At 35.8% G+C, this 12,623-nt stretch overlaps 1 protein-coding gene across 2 annotated transcripts in view; it reads right to left on the bottom strand.

The window, feature by feature from the left end:
* The window catches only part of MAP3K13 (mitogen-activated protein kinase kinase kinase 13), a 165,376-nt gene that overhangs the window by 32,109 nt on the left and 120,644 nt on the right, over positions 1 to 12,623 (bottom strand). For both annotated transcript variants that reach the window (XM_068546392.1, XM_068546393.1), the window contains exon 4: positions 2,756 to 2,939. In XM_068546392.1, coding sequence (XP_068402493.1) covers positions 2,756 to 2,939 — 184 coding nt within the window. The remainder of the gene's footprint in view (positions 1 to 2,755; positions 2,940 to 12,623) is intronic.

Genomic DNA, 12,623 nt, shown 5'->3' with positions numbered 1-12,623 from the left:
TTTTCCCTGCCTTGATGTGCCTGTCAAATGCCACAAAGCTATTTCTATTACTCTCCTATCATTTTCTAAGCTCCCCAGAATTCTCATCTTGATTTTTAAAGAAAAAAATTTTTTTAAGTTTCTGTTACTTGACTTTCAGGAAACCTCAGTGGAGCGCAAGTATACAGCAACAGACAATTTAATTTTTACTACAGAGAAATAATGAATAAGGGCAGAAATAATGTAATGTGCTTAAGAATATCAAAACAAATATTTGTTTGAAACTACTCAGCATCTTACTCAAGTATGTTTTAACTTGTCAGACAAACATTGACATAAAGGGCCTAACGGCGATATGTTATACACTTTTCATCTTTCTTGACTGACAAATGAGAAGCAATCATTCCATCAGCCCTGTACTATGACAAGACATCTTAGTAGCTATAAATAACAGCTCTATAATCACTTCTAATTGCTACCTTTTCTTCCCTTTGGCACTCAATTCCATTAGGAACAGGCAGGTTGGGTTTTCTTAAAAGATTGCTTAAAAATTGGAAGAAAAAGAGAATATAGTATTCCTTTCTTGCACTTCCCTTCTGTACATGGTTCTTACTAACTTCAAAAGAAGCTGAAAGCACAGAAATCAGTATCCAGAGAGATGTACTAAAATCTAATCATGCCCTCATATCTTCCAGACGGTTCTGAATGATTCATTGGCCAAGCAACACATGGCACAGATGGCTGCAAACATAACACTGCACAATGCCTCAAGAGCATGGTGTAATGGGCCAGGGACACAGTCTCACTATTGTTTTCCATGTAGAGGTAAAGACAATTCAAGCATCTTCAGCCTAAAGAGTTGGACACCAACAGAGCAATACTTATCCATAATGCTGAAAACTGTATATGCAGGTAGGAGGGTCAGAGGGTAAAGCGGGGAAAAGACTCAGAGGAAAAAGGAAGAAACAAAAGAAAGGAAGGAAAAATCAAGCTTCTCGCACTCATCCTCTGAGGACACATTTCTACCTTCAGTAACCCACGACGTCCTGCTAGAAAGCCCTCTCACCTGAGACTCATAGCCTAGTTCACTTCGGGAGGCCAAAAAGCCATGCTCATCTATAGAAGATTCAGCGTCTCAAACCTAGCATACCAGTGATTTAAGCTTAAAGTTTAGTTAAATAAAAGGCTCTTCCTTCCATTTACGAGGGTAACCATACTGTAATGATGATCCTCTCAGTGAAGTAAAATGAATGAAAGAAGTGAGCCTCTGACAGACTTGTCTGCTTAAAAATAATCCTCCTATTGTCTTGAGAAACTTATCATCTTGGGAAGGATTATAATTGGTCTCGATAGCATTTTGTTTTAGTTTCACATCCTTCTGGCCCTCCTAGGGCAACCAATAATAGAATCACTACAGCAACTGAAGTTCTCTCCCATGTCCTCTGCAGGGATGTTCCTTCCACAAGGAAATGAATCCAAGGACTTCACTTAGTATCCCAGTTGAATGCTTCTCTTCTTTTCATACTTCTTTCCCTTTCCGTAAGGGGTTTTGTTTGGGAATCAAAACTCAACCTCAATACACATTTAAACCCATTCTACAAAACTTGTACCCATGATTTCTGTTCCTTACTTTGGGGATATATTTCCAATTAGAAATCATTGCATGACATGTTTAGCTTTATAATCAGAGTTTTAGTGAGGAAAGGATTCCTCTTGGGGGCTGGAGGAAGTCCCTCCTAGGTTAGGAAAGGGGAATTTGTAAGTTATTCTACTTTTAGCTATAGGCTTATTGGTCATACTATTTTCCAGAATTGAAATATATATAAATTCAATATGTATTATATAAAAATATACCAAGAAGCTCTAATTTCTAATCTTTCTTCCTTCCTAAAGGCTTTCTTTCCTGTTCTTCACCTTTCTTCCTCTTAAGCCACTCATTATTCATTTGTTCAAGCCTAGGGCAAAATTTCAAGGCTGGTAAGAGAAGGAACTCGAGGGAAAAGTACAGGCAGAAGAGATTATACATATTCAGAGCTCAGAACTGCCAAGTTCGGTGCCTTCTACAAATTTACCTCTGAATCTTTCCATTTTGCTAGGGATCCCTGTCAATATTATGAAAATAAGGGACTAAACTAGAAAGATACGTTCACATACTCTTGAAAACAACCACTTTGTGAAATAAATATAGCATTTAACTTACTATCATCACTAATTCTACTATTATTAGACTTAGAAAGCTGAGTGTTTGGCATTCCTTGAAAACGGATCTGGCAAAACCTGAGGCAGGGAGAAATACTCTGAAGGTACCTGTTATTACAAGTTAATATTTAAGAACGGACACTAATAGAAACTAGTAAGAAAATACATCTCTATTTACAAGGAACTAATTGTTCTCTGATCACTTCAGATGTTAGCTTTGTTTTCTTAACTGAATTTTAGGATGTTCAGGTTATCTTGAAGTAGCCTCTGTTATCCTACTGATAATGACATTGATTCAGCAGATCTGACTGCTTGGCAGGAATCCACTTTCTCCCTCTCTGTCCCACATACATCCCTTCCAAGAAGTGTGTGCTCTGGCAAAAAGAACTATTAGACTATAAAATCCTTAAAGACATGATTCTAATATAATAGTTCTTTGGTACCCTCCCAAAGCATCTAGCACAGTGCTAAGTCTGTAGAGTGTTCTTAACATGTCTTTCAAAGCAGGAACTTAAATGTATATACTGGGGGAAAGAAAATCTCTCTATTTCTTTAAAAAAAAAAAGCCTTGACCTACTTGAAAGCGATGATGTTAGGGTGCTTCAACTTCCTCAAATGCTTGATATCCGTCTCATTCTGTTCTCTCACTTTCTTGATGGCCACCTCCTCCGCTCGGAACTTGCCCAAGAAGACAGCTCCCTGGGCTCCACTACCCAGCCACTGCAGCTCTGAGATCTCCTCAAATGGCACTTCCCAAGTATCTAGGCACACAAGTGAGAAACAAGCTTAAAGAGATCTCAATGGCCCCTTGTAGAATGCTCAGGGGCCATTCTACAAGGCCAGTCTGAAAGGACCAACTTCACCATCACCCAAAATGACCTCTATCCTTTGTCTCTCACCCGGTAACTCTCCAAAAGATATAACCTTTCTATGGGTCTTGATACCATAGATAAGATATTCACATGTATTAGTCTGTATCAGTTTTTAACCAGTGAAATTCAGCAGATCAGAGATCTCCTCCAATATAATCACCTCTGAACAAAACACATCCTGACACTCCCACAGCCCCACCTCCTCACTTGAAGCTTGCATGTTCAGTCAATTCACCTATCTGTCTCTACATCACCATCCCTACCCCATCACCCATTATAAGTGTTGCTTTATTCCTCTTTGAATTTCTAGTGCAGGCTCTCAATTAATCTTTGCTGAATGAATTTTCAGTGATACTCTCTTAAAGATCTAATGATGTATAATAATTAAATTAGTATTTACCTTTTATTTAGTACTTACTATACACCAGACACTAGCATAGTGCTTTAGATCTGTCATGTGTTTAATTCTTACAACAATCCTATAAGTCTGGCCTTATTATGGTTATTTAAAAATGAGAAAACTAAGCCATAGGGTAACCATGCCTTAAGTAACTTAATCAAGGTCACATAATTGGTAAGTGGCAAAACAGGGCCCAGGACTCCAGAACTGGCTTGAGTCCAGGGACTGTGTTTTCTCTACTATACCACATTACCTCTCATGAAGTATTTGAGAGAGAGGGCCATTAGTCATGATATATTTATTCATATAGATGCAGTATTTTCAAGTTTCTGTTTTTCTTAAAGTTTAATTTCTTTTTGCACCAAAAATGTAACAGGGGTCATTTCTAAGTGGTGGCATTATTGATTATTCATGTTATGTCATTTATCCTTTTCTGTATTAAAAATTTTAAACCATAAGCCTATATTACTTTTATTTTTATTTTTAATTGAAGTATAGTTGATTTACAATATTGTGTTAGTTTCAGCCTATATTACATTTAAAATGAATAAAATGCTATTTAAAATAGATCAAAAATTCAATCAATATGTGCTTTAATCTCATGCAACTTAAAAAGAAGACTATAATCCATTGATTATCCTGTTTGCCAGTGCATTGTCACTGCACTGGTCAGAAATGAACATCAAAGAGCTAAGAGCCCCACGGAGTGAGGAGAAGATGATGACAATGCTAAAGGTTATGAGAGATTCTTGTCAGATCACCAATCACTTAAAGGCCACTGTTTGCAGAACACTGAACAAAGTAGTGTTGAATCAGCTTTGAAGATATTCTGGTCTTGAAAGCAAATCAACTCACTACTATGTCAATGAAGCAAGAGCAGAAAGAGTAGAAGGGAACTACATTTCCCTCTTTTCTAATTTTCTTTAACAGAAAAGAAATTCCGTAGATGCTTAATAAAATGTGGTTTCTCATTACAAAGGTTAAAACATGACCTTCAAAATATAAATGCATAGAGCAGAAAAAATTATAGTGATTAATAGCATGGGCACTTGTCCCATTTTTCTGGTATGAGCAGTATTAAAGGTTTCTGCTCTACTGAAATTGAATAGATGCTATACAAAAACAAATCTCTCTACAATACAAATAGCTCACAAATATGAAATCACCAAAGAAACAAATTTGGGTGGAAACAGTAAGTTACAGACGACTGCTTTTAGTATCTTTACAGCGTCTAATGACTTTCATCCCTATAGGCTTATTCATGTGGCACACATAGGACACAGGTATTGATGGCATACTTAGTTTTACTCATTAGGCGTCCAGTGAAGAACTAAACACAGTGTCATTTTGACCATTCTGGGGGCTGAATAAAGTACTAGCACTGGATTCTGAGCAAGAACATAACTGGGCAATATTTCTCCAAATAACTCTATAAAAGCCCAAGTTACCCTAATTTTTAATACATAATTACTAAAATTATTCTTTAGCTGTCTTTTTTTCCTATTTACGCAATCTTTATTTACTGTTAAGTACTAGAAAACATTAGAAAATACTAGAAAAAGCAGAAAAGCACATATTTTATCTGAAATCCCAGCACATATTCAGTTTTCATCTTCTCTTTTAGTCTTTGTTTATATGTATACAGCTATGTCAGAGTTGTATGTATGTATAATTTTTTCTACTTTTTTCATATGTTATGTATTCCCCATGTATTTACAGTCTTTATTATAAGCTTAATAGTTACTTACTGTACCCTCTTACCTTTTTTTGTACTTGTGTTTCCATTGTTTTGTTTGCTAAGTTAAATTTGATACTTTTTTCTTTCTTTATATTACTTCTTCACGTTCAATCCTGAGATTAAAGAGTATAGTTTCCTGGTTCTTGGTATACATTCCAAGTTGCTATCCAAAAGGATTTTTCTAGTTTTTGCTGACAATAGCAAAGTATGAGCAAGTCTCTTTTACTACAACTTTGCCAGCAATGAATGTTGCCGCTTATTTTTTGGTGCTAATTTAATTAGGTATAAAATAGTGTTTTATAAGTTTGCACTACTTTAATTGCCAGTGATATAGGATATTTTCTCCACATTTGTTTAACACATCTTCTTTGTATGAATTATCAAATTTATCCCTTGTCCATTTATTTATTAGGGTCTTGCAGTTCTCATAAGCTCAAAGGAGCTTTCTATTTCTTTGATACATACGAAGAGGCTTTTTACAAAAGCATTTTTCTTTTAATTTTATTATGTTTTGAACAAAATATTTTTATAGTTGCTTCTCATTTCCTTTGCAATTTCTTCTACTGCCTAATCTATCTTCTAAGAGTGATCTATAGTTGATTTTTTAAAAGTTTAACCTTTACATCTGAAGTTTATTTTGTTGTATGGTATGAGAACTGATGCAAATTAATTTTTTTCGTAGTGTTATTTAGTGATTCAAAAAACAATCTGTTAAATAATCCTTTCTTTTTACATCATTTTATAATGTTTATATTGTAATTTACTATAAATTTTATAAATAACTCTTATTACTTAGTATTTTTATAAAATGAGAAATAAATGTAGTATTAAAATACAAATGATAGGAGGGAGGGACAAGATAGGGGTAGGGGATTAAGAGGCACAAACTACTATGTATAAAATAAATAAGCTACAAGGATATATTGTACGGCACAAGGAATGTAGCCAATATTATATAACAACATTTTTTTATTCTTCTTTTTTTAAAGATTTTTTTTTGATGGGGACCATTTTTAAAGTCTTTATGGAATTTGTTACAATATTGCTTCTGTTTTATGTTGTGGTTTTTTGGCCGTGAGGCACGTGGGATCTTAGTTCTCCGACCAGGGATTGAACCCGCACCCCCTGCATTGGAAGGCGAAGTCTTTTTTTTTTTTTTTTTAATTAATTAATTAATTTGGTTTTGGCTGTGTTGGGTCTTCGTTTCTGTGCAAGGGCTTTCTCTAGTTGCGGCAAGCGGGGGCCACTCTTCATCGCGGTGCGCGGGCCTCTCACTATCGTGGCCTCTCTTGTTGCGGAGCACAGGCTCCAGACGCGCAGGCTCAGTAGCTGTGGCTCACGGGCCTAGTTGCTCCGCGGCATGTGGGATCTTCCCAGACGAGGGCTCGAACCCGTGTCCCCTGAATTAGCAGGCAGATTCTCAACCACTGCGCCACCAGGGAAGCCCGGAAGGTGAAGTCTTAACCACTGGACAGCCAGGGAAGTCCCTATAATAACTTTAAATGGAGTATAATCTATAAAAATATTGAATCACTATGTTGTACACCTGAAATTAATATAATATCGTAAATCAACTATACTTCAATTAAAAAAGAAATAAAATAAAATACAAATGATAAATATATTTGGCACTCAAATACCAAAGGTTGATATTATAATAAATAACAAAAATTTCCTTGACCATCAGTAGCTCACGCCTGTGTTAATTCATCTATGTTCAACCAAATCTTAATTGTCCATGGAAAAATAAAGGGGCTGGCATTGGTAATTCAGGAACACAGAGCGTAAAGTAATACTTCAACCGCCTTTCCATCAATTTTTTTTACTAGAACTGACTACCAGAAGTAAAGTTGATTCATGTGATTTAGTCCTCTCTGTCCGGTTCCAATGTCCTGATCGATATCTAGTAGGGAGTCAAGGAACAAGAAAACGGCAGCAAAAAGAACGTTAGCAACAAGGATATACAAATTGGGGGCCTAGATCACTGAGGAACAAGATAACAAACCTTATAATGATGGAAACTGGCTGTGCTCCCTCCAGGGTTAGTCCCAGACTTTCTGCTGCTTTTACAGCTGTCCCATTGGTACTCTTCCCCAGCTTTTATCTTCTCTCTGATTCATCACTATGACTACTATCTTAATTCCAATATCCACCATGATCCCTAGGACTGAGAAAAAGCCACATGCCCACTCACTTTAACACATAAGTTCTCCTTTGTTTATTCAGACAAGTCTATGACAATACTTGCTTTGAGACTGGGAACTATTTGGCAGTAAAAGATTTCACATATTACCTTACTTACGCTTCACTACCAACATACTAAATGGGAGATGAAGATATCATTAAAAAAATTTTAATCAAGTGAAATTTCCTCATAATACCAAATGCAGGGACACATCTGTTATATGTACTATCCTTCGGTTGACTGTAATCCAGGATTAAAGATTAGCTCCATGATCCCAGAGCTGACAAGAAAAAAACTACACTAGTTTCAGGCTAGTGAATCTCTTCTACAGCCCACAGCAACACCTGCTCACGGTAGGATATCCTGTCATTTGCTGAAGAGCTGGGCAGCTGCCGTACCCTTGTAAGCTTAAACTGACTAAGGATGTTTCTTATTTGTTCCTGAACTAAGCCTTTCTGAAGGTCACATAATCAATCGGAACACAAATCAAATACAAGGTTACAGAACAATAAAGAATTTTAAAGGCTCCTTTTAACAGACATAGGATGTGTCTGTTAGTCTTCTTTATGAGTCTGAACCTCAATGCTGCATTTGGATCCCGAGACCTCCAAATTGCCACCAAAATAATTATTAGACTGGACAAGTTAAGACCCCCAAAACCAAATGAGTTTATCACATAAGCAGATATTAGTAGGTTTTGTGTCTAAGCAGAGAAGAAGGAACTTCTAAAAAATAATAAATTAAGGGTGGGTGGTTATGGGATGACAAGTGATTTTTATTTTCCTCTTTGGATTTGTCTTTATTCCCAATTTTTAAAATAATAAAACTGTTTAACATAGGAGTCCCCAACCGCTGTGTGACAAGGAACAACTCTTTAATTTCCCTGAAACCTTAAGATCATAGAGGGAAAAAAAGGGTAGAATGTGCAGGGTATGGAGAGAAAACAGACAGACAAAACCTGGGGATTGAGAAAGAATGCTGTGGTTGACAAATCCTGGAAAGTATACCTGGAATGGACAGATTTACAGGTAAATCCCAATATACTTATGGAGAAGGGGTATAGATGGGGAGTCTGGTATTGGTTTAAGAGAAAGTATTTCAGAGTCATTTTTTTAAAAATTGAAGTATAGCTGATTTACAATGTTGTGTTGATTTCTGCCGTACAGCAAAGTGATTCAGTTATACATATATATATATATATATATATATACACACTCTTTTTTCATATTCTTTTCCATTATGGTTTATCCCAGGATATTGAATATAATTCCCTGCGCTATATAGTAGGACAGTATTGTTTATCCATTCTATATGTCATAGTTTGCATCTACTAACCCCTAACTCCTAGTCCATCCCTCCCCCACACCCCCTCCCCCTTGGCAACCACAAGTCTGTTCTCTATGTCTGTGAGTCTGTTTTTGTCTCGCAAATAGGTTCATTTGTGCCATGGTTTAGGTTCCACATAAAGATGATATCATATGGTATTTGTCTTTCTCTTTTTGACTTACTTCACTTAGTATGATAATTTCTAGTTGCATCCATGTTGCTGCAAATGGCATTATTTCATTCTGTTTTAGGCTGAGTAGTATTCCATTATATATGTACCACATCTTCTTTATCCATTCTTCTGTCAGTGGACACTTAGGTTGTTTCCATGTCTTGGCTACTGTGAATAGTACCATTATGAACATAGGGGTGCATGTATCTTTTTGAATTATAGTTTTGTCTGCATATAAGCCCAGGAGTAGGATTGCTGGGTCATATGGTAATTCTATTTTTAGTTTTTTGAGGAACCTCCATACTGTTTTCCACAGTGGTTGCACCAACTTACATTCCCACCAACAGTGCAGGAGGGTTCCCTTTTCTCCACACCCTCCCCAGCATTTGTTATTGGTAGACTTTTTGATGATAGCCATTCTGACCGGTGTGAGGTGGTACCTCATTGTAGTTCTGATTTGCATTTCTAAAAGAAAGTATTTCACATCAATAGATGAGAGGAGAAAGACAATGTGGTATATATATATCTACACACACACACACACACACACACACACACACACACATACACACATTGGAATACTACTCAGCCATAAAAGAGAATGAAATTTTGCCATCTGCAGCAACATGGATGGACTTGGAGGGCATTATGCTAAGTGAAATAAGTCAGACAGAGAAAGACAAATACTGTATGATGTCACTTATATGTGGAATCTAAAAAATACAACAAACTAGTGAATATTAAAAAAAAAAGAAGCAGACTCACAGATAAGGAGAATAAACTAGTGGTTACCAGTGGGGAGAGGGGGAAGGGGCAATATTGGGGTGGGGGAGTGGGAGGTAGAAACTACTGGCTGTAAGATAGGCCACAAGGATGTATTGTACAACACGGGGAAGATAGCTAACATTTTGTAATAACTGTAAATGGAATGTAACCTTTAAAAATTGTGTTAAAAAATAAAATAAAATAATACCTTAAAATAAAATATCAAAAAAAGAAAAAGTATTTCAGAAATAGAAAAAATTGAATGCATGGAAAAAGTGGCTAATGGTGACTAATGTCAACTGGCAGTTGTGGAAAAGCTGTCAACAGTCTTGACTAAAATATATGAATACATTTTTAAGGGAGGGTCACAGAATCCAATATTCAGTTATAAAATAAATAAAACAGAATATCATTTCTGGTCCATATTATTCCTTTACAAAATTTCTTGATGAAAGAACTCATAACAACTGATCATTTACATAAGGCTGCAAAGATATGTATCAAAAGCCTTAAAGCAAAAAATCCTTTGAACCCAGCATTCCTCTTCTAGTAATTTATCCTAAGGAGTAATCAACATATGTGCGAAAATTAAGGAATGGACACATGTTCACTGCAGTGTGGCTTATAATCACTGAAAATAGTAAACAAATTGTTAAGCAATAGAAGATTGCACTAGAAGTTATCAATGAATTTGGTAAAGTTGCAGGATACAAAATAATATACAGAAATATGTTAATTTCTATACACTAACAACTAACAATCAGAAAAGGAAATGAAGAAAATAATCCCATTTACAATTGCATCAAAATGAATAAAATAGTAGGAATAAATCTAAGGAGGTAAAGGACCTGTACTCTGAAAACTATAAGACACTGATGAAAGAAATTGAAGACAACACAAACAGATGGAAATACCGAGTTCATGGATTGGAAGAATTAATACTGTTAAAATGACCATACTACCCAAGGCAATCTAGAAATTCAATGCAATCCCTGTCAAAATACCCATGGCATTCTTCATAGAAGTAGAACAAATAATTCTAAAATTTGTATGGAAACACAAAATACCCCAAATAGCCAAAACTATCTTGAGAAAGAAGAACAAAGCTGGAGGTATCATGCTCCCTGATTTCAAACTATACTGCAAAGCTACAGTAATCAAAGCAGTATGGTACTGGCACATAGATCAATGGAACAGAATAGCAAGCCCAGAAATGAACCCATAATTACATGGGCAATTAATCTATGACAAAGGAGGCAAGAATATACAATGGGGAAAAGACATCCTCTTCAATAAATGGTGTTTGGAAAACTGGACAGCTACATGCAAAAGAATCAAACTGGACTACACCATATACAAAAATAAATTCAAAATGGATTAAAGACTTAAATGGAAGACCTGAAACCATAAAACTTCTGGAAGAAAAAATAGGCAGTATGGTCTTTGACATCAGTCTTAGCAATATTTTTTGGATATGTCTCCTCAGGCAAGGGCAACAAAAGCAAAAATAAACAAATGGGACTACATCAAACTAAACAGCTTTTGCACAGTGAAGAAAACTATCAACGAAATGAAAAGGCAGCTTACTGAATGGGAGATGATATTTATAAATGCTATATCTGATAAGGGGTTAATATCCAAAATATACAAACAACTCATATAGCTCAACATCAAACAAACAACCTGATTAAAAAATGGGTAGAGGATCTGAATAGACATTTATCCAAAGAAGACATACAAATGGCTATCAGGCACATGAAAAGATGCTCAATATCACTAATTATTAGGAAAATGCAAATGAAAACCACAGTGAGATATCACTTCACACCTGCTAGAATGGCTATTATCAAAAAAACAACAAATAACAAGTGTTGGCCAGGATGTAGGGAAATGGGAACCCTTGGGTACTGTTGATGGGAATGCAAATTGGTGCAGCCACTATGGAAAACAGGATGGAGATACCTCAAAAAACTAAAAATAGACCTATATATAGAACTACCATATGACTCAGCAACTCCACTCCTGGGTATTTATCTAAAGAAAACAAAAACACTTTTTAGAGACCTAAATGTAAGACCAGATACTATGAAACTCCTAGAGGAAAACATGCAGAACACTCTTTGACATAAACTGCAGCAATATGTTTTTTGGATCCGTCTCCTAAAGGAAAGGAAATGAAAACAAAAATAAACAAGTGGGACTTAATTAAACTTAAAAGCTTTCACACAGCAAAGGAAACCACTGACAAGACAAAAAGATAACCCACTGAATGGGAGAAAATATTTGCAAATGATATGACTGATAAGGGATTAATATCCAACATATATAAATAGCTCATATACCACAACATCAAAAAAACAAACAACCAGATTAAAAAATGGGGAGAAGAACTAAACAGACATTTTTCCAAAGAGGAAAAGAAAATGGACAACAGGCATATGAAAAGATGCTCAACATCATTAATCATCAGGGAAATGAAAATCAAAACCACAATGAGATATCACCTCACACCTGTCAGAAAGAATGGCTATCATCAAAAAGAACACAACAAATGTCGGCGAGGATGTGGAAAAAAGGGAACCCTTGTTCACTGTTAGTGGGAATGTAAACTGGTGCAGCCACTGTGGAAAACAGTATGGAGGTGTCTCAAAAAACTAAAAATAGAACTACCATATAATTCAGCAATTTCACTCCTGTGTATATATCAGAAAAAACCAAAAACACTAATTTGAAAAGATACATGCACCCCAATGTTCATAGCAGCATTATTTACAATTGCCAAGATATGGAAACAACCTAAGTGTCCATCAACAGATGAGTGGACAAGATTGGATACACACACACACACAAACACACACACAAAATGGAATACTACTCAGCCATAAAAAAGAATGAAATTTTGCCATTTGCGGCAAATGGATGGATATGGAGGGCATTATGCTAGTGAAATAAGTTAGAGAAAGACAAATACTGTAGAATATCACTTA

This window comes from Eschrichtius robustus, chromosome 6 (assembly GCF_028021215.1).
Source record: "Eschrichtius robustus isolate mEscRob2 chromosome 6, mEscRob2.pri, whole genome shotgun sequence".
Classification (NCBI taxonomy): Eukaryota; Metazoa; Chordata; class Mammalia; order Artiodactyla; family Eschrichtiidae; genus Eschrichtius; species Eschrichtius robustus.
The sequence above is the reverse complement of the archived record's forward strand: the minus strand, read 5'-3'. Positions and strand labels throughout refer to the sequence as shown.